This window comes from Pholcus phalangioides, unplaced genomic scaffold (assembly GCF_987345545.1).
Source record: "Pholcus phalangioides strain wild (caught in Gottingen) unplaced genomic scaffold, Ppha-v1.0 ptg000007l_1, whole genome shotgun sequence".
NCBI classification, from domain to species: domain Eukaryota; kingdom Metazoa; phylum Arthropoda; class Arachnida; order Araneae; family Pholcidae; genus Pholcus; species Pholcus phalangioides.
Window position 1 is genome coordinate 43,255,186 of NW_028301600.1, and position 13,536 is coordinate 43,268,721.

A 13,536-nucleotide genomic window follows, 5' to 3' on the forward strand; every position below is an offset into this window, starting at 1 on the left:
CGAGCAAGAATTTCCTGGTAGAATTTTATTTTTCCTCCCTGATGGTCTCTGATCTGTCACCATTTAACTGTCACATATTTTCACACCTGAATATTGGAACTATGTCAGATTTGTGTTGGTGAGACTCAAGAGAGTGTGTGCCCGGCATTCAGAGTGTTTTGTGTTCAGTACATGGTGCCATCTATCTAGGGCTGCAACTAGATACTTTCTCAAATGGGGCAAGCACACATTTTGGCACCCCATGTAATGTAGAAGCAGTTATAAAGGGTGAATTCGGCACCCCCCTCTAGTCCATAGCCCGTAGGAACTAGACCCGCCTGCTCTCCTCACCCTAGTTGCAGCCCTGAATCTATCCTCGAAATTGGTTTTTTTCATGGATTTGAAATTTAATGTATACATATTTGTGTTGTAGGTCTATTTTTGTGGTTGTGACCAGTTTTTTTTTTCAAAGGAACAGCCAACTCAAAATTGGAAACCTTAGAAAATCATATTTTTAGCCGATTACCACTACGCAATCGCGGGTTGTAGAAAATTTAAATATTGGAGAAAACTGGCTTTTACACTAAGTTAATTCGAAATATTCTTTTTGAGCGTTAATGACCCACATTTTCTGTAGAAGAAATCCTTCTGCCCCCCCCCCCAAAAGCCAATTCTGCATACACACCAGTAATTTTTGCGATGAGATGCGGTGACTACCATATAGCAGCTAAATAATAAAACTGGATATTCAAGGTAGAGTTTTTACAGATTCACATGTTTGTTCTTACACGATCCCGGAAAATTTTTTATACTTTGAACGGGCATAATCCAAATCCTTTACGATTTTTCAAAAAATGTGCATTTGCAATCTTGTAGGAGAACAAGGCAAATTTATGCCATATAGGCCACTGTCTTTGAATGCCGGCAGACAGCCGCGAAAGTACCGTAATTTCCGATATGTAAGCGGAAGTGAGAAAATCAGTAGGGGAGTGAAAACTGCGAAATTCTCTTCGAAAATTCTGTACATGGACCCTAATTAAGGGAAACTAAATATCTTCAACAACCTGCATGTATATCAATACAATACTGTATACGAAGTAGCAAAACGACTTTTTCAAGGTCGCATGCGATCGTGATAAAAGGAAAAGTGTTAGGGAGGTTTTTCTCTCTATTTTTTTCATCTTGGAACTAGGAAAGATCGCGTCTTAGAGGACGCGTGAAACAAATTTTTATGCGTCCTTTCTCGAAATTTTAGGTATTTGCGTGTCAATGCCATCTTTGCTTCCTTAACTACAGAAATTTTTGCCCCAGTTGTCCTTTTTGTATTAAGATATGGTATTTTTTAGCCTGAAATATTCCGAATATATGGAATCAAACCCAGATCCCCTTGCATACCGGCAGGTGCGCTAACCAATACACCAGCGAATTTTAAATTCCTTATAACATACATTAATAACATGAAGCGCTGAGTGGAGACATAGCAGCCTCCCTTAACTACAGCAATTTTCACCCCAGTATATTTTGAGTAAAAAAAATACCATCTCTTTAATTTTATTCTTCACATAGGGGGGGCACTGGGCACGTCCTTTACTGGAGAAGAAATAAGGGCCAGGAGGCTTGATACTCCCCAAAATACAGTCAAATTTCAGTTAGTCAACACTAAGTAGTACCAGACTCCACCTTTAAAGATGCCAGTCACTGCTGTGGGCGAAATGCCTTAGAATTCCAGCTGTTCAGAAACTATTTTTACAAGTCTGGTCAAATAAGCTCTGGCAGTGACCGTGGTCTCTTAGCCACAAGGAGATATGAAAAGTCCAAATAAAATTGTCATACATGCAAAAATATGAAAAAGGAAGGAGGGGGGAGGAAGTAAAAATTGTGACTCAGCTGTGTCCAATTTTTTTTTTTTTTTGGAAGTACTTCAAGTAATGTTTACAAGGAGCATAAGTAATGATAAATGATATTAATCCATGCGTTTAGTTTAATTCTTCAAGAGAAAAAAAGAAAACAGACCAAGATTATTTTCAACATTATAGCGAAAGCTTCATAATTTTTAACTAGACATATCCTAATGGTTTTTATATCTTTGATATTAGCTATTTGACAATCACTTGTTATGTAGAGATACTTGTTATAATGGACTTCAACTGTATATTTATTACAAATCACTTATAAGATTCTCATTACAATTTATACTCACTATATCCGACTTATGCAGATTGATAATTATAAATATATACCTGATTAAACAATTAATTGGGGACCAGCAAAAATTATTAAACTGGGGAAGTTCAAAAAATAGCTGTAAATTTGCCCAAAGATATTAATATTTCCATCATTACCTACCTTATTTAACAGACTGTCTTTATAATCTCTTCACAACTGAGCCCAAACTGACCCTTTTCTTATTTTATGTAAAAATTGTGTTTTTTAAAAAGGGAACAATTTTATTAATTAAAGTTGCTATCTTCAGTAGGACCATTTGAAGTAAGTACACATGTGTATCTCTGGTCTTACCTTTCAAAAGATGAGCATTTAAAGCCATTTAAAACTGTTAAAAATGAGGTTCTGGAACAAAGATAATGAACATGATTTTGGCTTTTCAGCCACAAAGAATAAATTTTTTTTCTTTACTGCTTTGAAATCCAAAATGTAGACAAGTTATTAAATATAAAAAAATTGTGCATTAAATATAATATAGATATGTCAAAATTGTGTGTAATGGCTTTCAGTACTGATGAATTTTGACCCCTCCCTGTAGGGTCAATATAACCACAGTTCAATAAAAAAAAATTTTTTTTTTTAATCCCACCCTTTTCAATCTGTTTAACTATTGTTAAATTCATCAAATATAACTCAAAAAAAAAATTTTCTTGCAAAAGCAGTTTTGATCATCTGTTTTCCACCTCTTTTGCTCTCATTTGTATACAACCCCCTTTCTTTCTAGTACAATAACATTCTTGAAATATGTTCTGGGTAAAAAATGAATTCTAAAAAAAGGCACAATAAAAATAAAATATTTTTGTCACATCTTCTCTCCCTCCCTCACTATTTCCATATTTCCAGAATACTGTATTTGTACATGTAATCCATTGATAGGCCTACTACTACTAAACCCAGACATGCACCTCGCCCATATTCCTTTGCGGAACCTGTAACGAGTTGGTACATGCGGGAATGTGCGTGTACGTGTAATGAAACCTGATGTGAAGTTTGTTTCTGTGTAATGCTTGTTATGTGTAGCGAACATCTTTCACCAGTTTTTCTAACTATGAGTGAAGTGAAATGATTGAATAATTAATCGTTGTAGGCCTGTTGCTCTCTGTGGCGAGACTTTTTAATGGGGAGATCGGCTCACATTTGCGCCTCGAAGTTTGGAACCACAGGAAACCAACTTCAACCGACCACCACTGTGGTGACGGTGGGGTTCACCACCACCGCAGCGGCCATTGATAGGCATGAGTGCCATAAAGCTTGAAATATCAATAAAGTTTCAGTCAGTTCTTAGTAGACAGGTGAGAGGAAGTGCAATAATGGTGTGGCAAGAATTTCCCAACAAATATTTAAAAAAAAATTAACTTGTAGTAAAGACTAATTTCCAACTAAATCTCAAGGTACTTTAATATGCAATTAAAATGTTTCAAGATCTGACGGTGTTATTTCAAGGGGTGTTTGAAATTCTAACCCCCATTCTCAAATGTCATGAACATAATAACAGGGATGCAAGTGTCCCTCATCCATTTTGGAGCAGGACTAAATACGAATTATAATTATATCTACAACTAGCTATATAATACCAATGTTGGCCGTGCTTTTTTCAATTACTAAGAGGATTAAAAAAATGATAAAACCATTATAAAGGCATAAACTGTCATAAATAATGCTGGCATCATTCCTCAAAGCAGAATATGCCAAAATCTGTGACGTACGTCGCAAAACAATTACAGCTACTGCATAACAATATAGAAGTATTTTAAGAAAAAGTGCAAGAAAACACTATTATGGGAATTTTTACCGCAGAACATTTCCAGTCAGCTGAGGGCTTGTTGCAGAACAATGCAAAACATTCTGCTTTTGGGGCATCATCAGAGTGACAAACCATTCTAACGGCATATGCATGTCCGAAACACATTGCTAGGGAACCACTGTAACCAAAGTAAACATTCCGAAAGTGATTGTCTAAGAATACTTCCCGGATTCTTTAACATTTTTTCCCCAGTAACCATTGAGTGGATGACAACAATGAAATAGACAAGATTATGAGTAAACTATAAACATTTATTCAATTAAATATTAAACTATTAATGTAACGATTTATCAACAATTATCACAGTTAGGCCTTTCTCTCAATATTACAACGAAACAATAAAAGGGGTCGATCTCACCGCCATGTCCAGGTTTTCACGTGTTAGTTCACATCGTCCGATAGACATTCCCGGGTGTCTACATCACAGTCAAAGACTCCCCGGCACCAGCTTCAGACGGGTTTGGTGTCTTCAAACACACGTTGAGATCACAGGTCAGCCGCTGCGCATGGAACTGGAGGCGAAAGTCCACGGGTAGCCGGTCTGGCCATTAACCAATCCACAGGATCACGACGACGTTGAATCCTCACATGAAGTCAAGCGATGAGACGGGCAAGGTGCCTAAGGCACACTTCAATTTTAACTCATTGTATTTGAGAGACGATCTAGCTCACACCTCAACAGGGTGCGACGCCTTACTGATTAAGACAAGTCGGAAGTAGTAGAATCGTTCGTAAGTCGTAGTAAAGCACATCTCTGGCTGGTTTTTATATAGCAGCATTCCCATAATGCTCTAAGATAGAACCAATCACAAGATTGAAGGTGCGGCATTAGCTTGTATCTAATTTACATAATTTCATGAGAGGAAAGGAAATATTGTAAACATTATAATATTGAATCTGGCAACCAAACATAACAAATTGGCGGCCGATCGACGGACACACGATCCTGCCGGTCGATCCCGGAGACAAAGTATATAAACAATGACTAGAATAAAAAACAATTTCCACGGAGCCAAATGGTAATGTTACAACCATGCAGCAAGAGAACCCTTTCGGCGCAGCTCTTGCATCCCTGTAATAAGTTTGGGAATCTCTATATCATCAATAATACGAAGATGCATCTTAAAAATATATATTTGTTAAATTGATATTTTTCATTGCTTTGACATAACAAAACTTCCAATTGCGTAATAAACATTTTGAACATTCGATTCCATAGACTTGAAAAAAAAAGAAAAATATGTACCATAATGTATGGATCATCACAAAGTGGATAGAAAAAATCTGTTGTCTGAACTAATGATAGTCCTCCATGACGCAAAGGTATTACGCTACAATCCATTCCAATTCCTGTAAATATTAAAATATAAATAAAATTTGATACTGAAGAAATTCAAATGTGCGGACAAACTATTTTTTGCATTTAAAATAAGACTTCATAACATGGAATATATCAATAGTGTTCAAGCAAATGTCACTAAGGCTGGGATTACACTATAAAAGTTTGATAAAATTATCTTACAGAACTTGAAAAAACAACCAATAAGCGCATTAGCTACATTCGCTCAAATGCAACCATGCACTTATTGGTTACATTTTTCTAGTGTTATAGAAGAACTTTTATAGTACAATCCCAGCATATGTCTAGTTTCTAGATTTTTGTCAATTTAAAATTTATTTGCTATAAAAAAATATTTAAAAAGATTTATAACTCCTACAGTAGGTTTACTGTTTAGATACCTGCAGGGCTTGACAAATGGAAAAACATTTATATAGGCAGCGCCAACCTTATTTTTTAGGAGAAAAGCAGCATGGCTTTTTGAAAAAAAAATACCGTCCTAAGCAAAGGTGGGTTTTTCAGGAATTAGATTTATCAAATTTACTGTAGCATATAGTCAGCGTTCAAGCAAAAGTCACCGAAACCGAGATTACACTATAAAGATTTTAATTTAATAATACAGTCGCCCCCGTATTTGCTGTTTCCGTATTCACGGTTTTTTCCTTCATTGGGAAAATTTTTTTGTTAACACTCAGCAATCGTCATTCATGTGCTTTGCTTACAAAATTTGAGTTGTGCATGCTTAAGATGGCTCATTTCCCTAGTGCTACTGATAATGCTTTGAGAAGGCAAAAAAAATTAAAACTTAACAAGAAAAATTGAATATATTAACTATGCTTGGCGGAAGTAAGTCAACTGCTGCGGTGTGCCACCATTACGGAATCAACGAATCTACGGTAAGATATATCAAGAAAAGGGAATCAGAAATTGGAACAGCAGCGGCTGTAATTTGACAGCGAAAAATTTGCATCACCTACGGGATCTATGTGTTTCTCGTACAAAAAATTCGTGTATGTGGTTTTTTGTGGCTACAAGATTGCTACAAAAAAAGTATTCCAATTAATTGTAATATTATAAAGTAAAAGGCGAAAAAATTTTACTGTTCTATAAAGGAAAGAGCTGGTGAAATGTATATTTCATCAGAATTTTATGCATGTAAAGGGTGGTTTCATAGATAGAACAGCTTACAACCCCGGACTGATGCAAAACAAACTTACTTCCGTTACTGCAAAAGAGGCAGGGTTGTGTCGCAGAAAGTTAAAAGATTTATAGCAGTGGCCCTCTCCTAGCCCCATTATCGAAAGTATCGAATCACTCGCATCATTCTCCCCATGAAGATAGCTATCAACTCAATGTAATGTAAAAGCCATTTGACTAAAATGAATAGCTGAATCCAATGACTAGAGAGAAAAATTACACGTGTACCCAGTGGCACATAAAGGGCAGAGACAGCAGCCTGGGATTTCAAAAGAAATATGGAAGAGACTTGTGGGAGACAAGCAAGATGAAGTTTGCATGTTGAAGTAGGAGATTTGAGACTGGTCTAAATACTTGATATGAAGAAAAAGCTGCAAACAGAAAACACAATGATCTTTCAGAAAAAATTATGGTACCCTCTTATACACATTCCCTTCTACCTGTGTTACCCTGCTCTTTCTCATTATGTTCAATAACTGGATATACAAAGAAAACCCATAGTTTCAGTTATTCGCGGATTTCCGTATTTGTAGTCAACCCCGGAATGGTTATTCGCAGATTTCCGTATTTGCAGTCAACCCCCCCTCCCCCTGCAAATACAAAATACAGGGGCAACTGTACTCTGTACTTAGGGAAAAAAACCAGCTAGCCTATTACCAATGCCCCAGCTTTAAAAAATACAATACAAATGGACAGACAAGGTTAAATGTATATATACACACTTGTATTGGTGTATATGGTCTTTGCTTCTGCCCCCCCCCCCCGGGAAAAAGTTGAAACGACGGGCCTGAGAAGGTATACAGTCGGCCCCTCGAATACAGGGGGCAGATTGTATGTTTATATACACATGTATTGAGTATATGTTCTTTGGCTCCGCCCACCCTCCAGAAAAAGTTGAAACGACGGACCTGAGAAGGTATACAGTTGGGCCCCCCCCCGTCTTCACTGGGTTACATTCTGGGGGTGACAGCGAATACAGGAAATCCGCAAATAACTGAAACCGTATATCTCATTTATTGAACAGCATGAGAAGAGCAGGGTAACGCAGAGGTATAAGCACATGTAAAAGAGGATGCAGCGATTGTTGATGTTTTCTGAAAGAACATTGCGATTTCTGTTTGCTGTTTCTTCTTCATATCATCAAGTATATTGGAATATGATGACAAGGCTTCCTCTACCAATGTTTCTACATGTGAAGAGCGTACCATAGAGGGATCTATGCCATGAAAACAATCTATTGCTGATTTGAACGTACGAAGCCCTTCCGCTATGTTACTTATGGTGAACTTGTCTTCTTCTTTACCTTGATCTTCATCTGGTACCGCTTCAGTTTCAGGAGTAGTCAACTGCATTAGTTCCTCCTCGGTCAATGCCTCTGAATTGCTATTAATCAGCTGTTTGACGTCTATATCCATATCATTGAACCCTTCTCCACCCTCCCGTTTTGCTAAGGTGACTGTCTTTTGTAGTCTCTTCAGTTGGCTCTGTAGAATTGGTTGTGTCCTTTAGTGCACATTGTGGCCAATCTGACGTTAATCCAACCCAAGGTGACTGCCGCAAAGCAGAATGTGCGCTACTGCAGAACAATTTGGAGGAATTTTAAGTGGAAAAAAAAAGCCACTATTACATATGTATGGGTATTTTACTGCAGAATATCTCCAGTCAGCTGAGGGCTTGTCGCAGAACAGTGCTAAACATTCTGCTTTGGGGGGGTGACTGTTTCTCTCTTGGGAGCTGCCACGGCTCTAGTGATGACAGTAATGTCATTAGCGAGACATCCCAAATACGTAAAACTCAAATTTTATAAACAAAACACATGAATGACAATTTCTAAGTGTTACAAAAAAAATTTCCATAAATGAAAATCCCCACAAATATGGAAACAGAGAATACGGGAACCGACTGTATATAAATTCTGTATGTGTTAAATTTGCAGTGGGTTTCTTTGCAAGCTTTCTCTACTAGTAGACAATGAAAGTAAAAGAACTTGTTACAGACAGATATATTAACCTTTTTTTCAATGAACCTTTGGATTGAACAGGTTTTTAGAAATAAATTATTTGATTCACTAGGATACAAATGAATGATGGAAGGGACAATCTTTTTTCAAGAGGAACCCACTTTCACTCAAAAAGGACCCAGATTTTGCCAATAACCTGGGTCCCAGGACCATGTAAATTAGAGTACAGCGGCGTCACTGATCAGTGACGAGAATATGTTTTTTTCTTTGAGAGCTCTAAAAGTTACAGGACTTTTTTTTTTCCAGAAAAGTTCCACAACGTTTGACTCTACGGAACTTTCACCAGTTGGGTACTGGAACACCCCACGTATTCTCTTATGTTGAATCACAATGCAATGAAAACTATTGAATTATAAATTTGTTACAATGAGACCCTGATTCCTTTGTTATCAGTGCAATATTTTATTCATATTTCTTTTCGTAAAAGAAAGCACAATTGTACTAAAAACAAAAAAAAAACCAAAAAAATAAATAATTCAATACTTTTTTTAATGCACTAGGCCAATACTTATATCAATACTTGCCCATTATTATTTAGCAGTTGAAATGGAAAAGAACATCACTTAGGTTGTTCAGTAAAAACTTAATACAGTAAAAACTTAATACAACCATTGGCGTATGCAAAGGGAAGTTCTGGGTTCTAACCCCCCCCCCCTTGAGTCAAGATTATAGTGTTATTTTACAGGAAAAAAAGTAAACCCCCCCTCAGAACAGAAAAAATTTGTAACCCCCTCGAGAAAATTCTGCATACGCCTATGGCTACAACAATATTTGATATAATGGTAAGTCCCTCGCTACCAATATTTTTTCAAGTCTTGTTTGGTAACATATACTAAAATTAAGAAAATATATACTTACTTGTTAAAACTGTTATATTTGATGTTAAAACTGGTGCCTCTCGATATAACAATAATCCGTCTACAATGATATTTTTTCTTGGGTCAGCAGCATATTGTTATATCAAGGTTTTACTGTACTCATTTAAATGATATAAATACCTTGAAATTGAGACAGTGGCATCATAACACATGGAGCCTCAAGTGCAGAGCCTCATGAAAACGAAATCTGGTTGAAGTTTTCGAGAGTAATGACGTAAATTGGTAGGCAGAAAGTTTCTAACCAGATGGGTGTGGGGGCTCATGATGCTCTTTAGACCACCCTGAATTGAGAACATCCAGAGTGATGTTAGTGGAACAATTTCACCTCATCATGTTAATATGTTTTTTTAAGACTTGGCTGAGGTAGTTAATACAGTATGTATTAAAATATACTTGATTTTATTATGTATAAGGTACCCCCGATTTATTTGGGCTTAAAATTTGGAAAAAATTTAAAAAAAGATATATCTATAACCCTATCCATGTATAACAAACCCATCCCCTTCTAATTTAGGAACCCAATTTTTGACAAAATAGAGGGTTCCTTAAACACATTAAAACACGGTAGTTTTAATACGATTATGATAAAAAAAATTTTAGAGACATGAGAAATCTCAAATTCTTGAAATTTCCTGGCAAACGTGAAATCCTTGAAAAACTACGTAAACTCTCATGACACGGAAAAGAAAACATTCTTTAACGGGAGCTAAACAATATCTCACGTGCCTCGGTTATACGTAGAGGGGTCAACGAAAATTAAACTATTATGAGAGCTGAATTGGGATAAGGTGGAAAATTGAAATGGAGAAATCTTACTGATTCGCGGAATGGCCATGTGGAGAAAATAGCATAGCTGCCAACTTTTGAAAATGAAAATTCGGGAGATTTTCGCGCGAACCCGTATTTTATGCTAAAACCACTTCCTAATAAATACGAAAGGGATTTTTCCAAATAAAATAGGGATTTTACACACATAAAAGTTAAAGCGTAGGGAATAAAATCCCAACTAAAGTCAAATTAAAATATGGATTTTACACACATGGACGTTAAACCCTTGGGAATGAAGTTCCTACACAAAAAACAAGTGAAATTGGAGGCCAAAACTTCAAAATGGTGATCTAAAAAAATAAATATTATGTTCAATCAGAAATGCTGTGAACAAACATTCTGTGCGAAAGACCCCAAAATCATCGGAAGATGAAGGGGGAAAAAAGCGTCAATTTTTGAAGAACGCCGACTTTTTTTTTTGTGACACTTGATTTTTTTTTCATATCACATGAGTGATGATGATGGCAGTCTTTCCATGACAGATGTTTATGTCCGTAACAGAACTTGTACAAAAAGGAAAAGTCTGCCCTTTTCTGGAACGTTTGATAAAAGTAAATTCATCGGAATAAGTATCTTTAAAATTGATTAAATATGTTTTTGCTTATCAGTATTCATGTTTTGTTATAACGCACGTATGTAACTTCAACAAAAGAAATTTTGACCATATACGCGTCACTATAATCTTCAATTATTATCCACGGCCATTGGCTGCTAAGCTATTTCCCTGCACGATAAGGCAAGCAACTTTCTTGTTACCATCAGAGGGTTTGTGAAACTTCCTCAAAAAGGAAATTTCCCCATTTACGACGTTTGACGTCATTTCAAAAGGAGAAAAAAAAAAAAAAGAGGCTTCATGCCCGACAAGAAATCTCTTAGGTATTGTTTTCATAAGCGGGGATTCTTTTTTTTAATGAAGTAGATAATTTTTAGGGACAATTAGGGATTTTTGTGATTTTCGTAAAAATTCTGGAGATTTAAGAACTTTTCGGGAGGTCGAGGGATGAAGCTAAAATTCGGGAGATTCCTGAAAAATTCGAGAGACTTGACAGCTATGAAACTGACTTGCTCTACATCATGAATGTTGGCATCTTGATCGAGTCCCTCCAAGAGTTGGTTTAGAGTCTCTTGGGGGACTTTACACCCTCATCCACACTGTTCACTGAATTTAGTCAAACGGAAACCGGGGTTCAAAATGTCTTCTAATACTCAATGGGACATTACTGACTTCCAGCTCGACAGAAGCCATGCTAATCTGAGATGGTGTAGGCATTTCCGAAGAATTATGTCAAAAAATTTGACAGAGAAATGCAAAGGGGAGTCTGGGGTTCTAACCCCCCACCCCCTTGAGTCAAGATTATAGTGTTATTTTGCAGGAAAAAAAGTAAACCCCCCTCAGAAGGGAAAAAAATCTGTAACCCCCTCGAGAAAATTCTGCATACGCCTATGGCTACAACAATATTTGATATAATGGTAAGTCCCTCGCTACCAATATTTTTTCAAGTCTTGTTTGGTAACATATACTAAAATTAAGAAAATATATACTTACTTGTTAAAACTGTTATACTTGATGTTAAAACTGGTGCCTCTCGATATAACAATAATCCGTCTACAATGGTATTTTTTCTTGGGTCAGCAGCATATTGTTATATCAAGGTTTTACTGTACTCATTTAAATGATATAAATACCTTGAAATTGAGACAGTGGCATCATAACACATGGAGCCTCAAGTGCAGAGCCTCATGAAAACGAAATCTGGTTGAAGTTTTCGAGAGTAATGACGTAAATTGGTAGGCAGAAAGTTTCTAACCAGATGGGTGTGGGGGCTCATGATGCTCTTTAGACCACCCTGAATTGAGAACATCCAGAGTGATGTTAGTGGAACAATTTCACCTCATCATGTTAATATGTTTTTTTAAGACTTGGCTGAGGTAGTTAATACAGTATGTATTAAAATATACTTGATTTTATTATGTATAAGGTACTCCCGATTTATTTGGGCTTAAAATTTGGAAAAAATTTAAAAAAAGATATATCTATAACCCTATCCATGTATAACAAACCCATCCCCTTCTAATTTAGGAACCCAATTTTTGACAAAATAGAGGGTTCCTTAAACACATTAAAACACGGTAGTTTCAATACAATTATGATAAAAAAAATTTTTTTAGAAACGAGAAATCTCAAATTCTTGGAATTTCCTGGCAAACGTGAAATCCTTGAAAAACTTTGTAAACTCTCATCACACGAAAAAGAAAACATTCTTTAACGGGAGCTAAACAATATCTCACGTGCCTCGGTTATACGTAGAGGGGTCAACGAAAATTAAACAAACTATTATGAGAGCCGAATTGGGATAAGGTGGAAAATTGAAATGAAGAAATCTTACCGATTCGCGGAATGGCCATGTGAAGAAAATGGACTTGCTCTGCATCATGAATGTTGGCATCTTGATCGAGTCCCTCCAAGAGTTGGTTTAGAGTCTCTTGGGGGACTTTACACCCTCATCCACGCTGTTCACTGAATTTAGTCAAACGGAAACCGGGGTCTAACCCGTGAGCAACTGGATCAAAATGTCTTCTAATACTCAATGGGGCATTACTGACTTCCAGCTCGACAGAAGCCATGCAAATCTGAGGTGGTGTATCCATTTCCGAAGAATTGTGTCAAAAAATTTGACAGAGAAATACGATGGTAATCGAGACCTTAAAACCCTTGAGATCCTCCTAACCGGCAATATGGCGATTTCACTACGTGATATGACGTTGTTGAGGGTCCCCAATCTTGCAGCAACCCGATTGGCTAAACCAAGTCACGAGGGATGATTATGCGCTGCATTTTATGAGAGCGGACTTGAAGGAGGACTTGGGACTTGAGACTCTTCGGTTCCATTGTTTAACCGTTGTGAGAGACCTCGATCAATATGCTGAAATGGAGAAAATCCCTCCTTTTTTTTCCCCTTTCTTTTCCTTCCATGAATGCGGTGATTCCCCCACCAAAAGGAGAGAAATAAGTTCTAAATTACTACAGTGCGTCGGAGAAAACATGTTTCAAATGCATAATTAAAGAAAAACACACACAAAATTATCATTATTTTTTTAACTGTTTGTGTTTGGCTGGAATGCCAGGGCACCGACCATGGCTAATGTATGGGCTCACCAGTACCGTCTTAACGCATGGAAGCACCCGGGCACGGCCCGGGAGTCTCAAGAGAAGAAAGACCTCAGAAAAATCACTTAGCCCGGGGGCCCATGATGCTCTCGAGACGAC

General features: G+C 36.9%; 1 protein-coding gene across 2 annotated transcripts in view; it reads right to left on the bottom strand.

Annotated features, from left to right (window-relative positions):
* LOC149085323 (inactive selenide, water dikinase-like protein) overlaps positions 1 to 13,172 on the bottom strand; it is a 58,050-nt gene extending 44,878 nt beyond the window's left edge. The window contains exons 1-2 of one of the 2 annotated variants that reach the window (XM_089233274.1): positions 12,656 to 13,172; positions 5,253 to 5,356 (exon numbers count right to left, since the gene is read on the bottom strand). In XM_089233274.1, coding sequence (XP_089089400.1) covers positions 5,253 to 5,356; positions 12,656 to 12,917 — 366 coding nt within the window. In that variant the 5' untranslated portion in view covers positions 12,918 to 13,172. The remainder of the gene's footprint in view (positions 1 to 5,252; positions 5,357 to 12,655) is intronic. The other variant, XM_089233276.1, reaches the window with a different exon arrangement.
* Between the last annotated feature and the right edge of the window lie 364 nt (positions 13,173 to 13,536).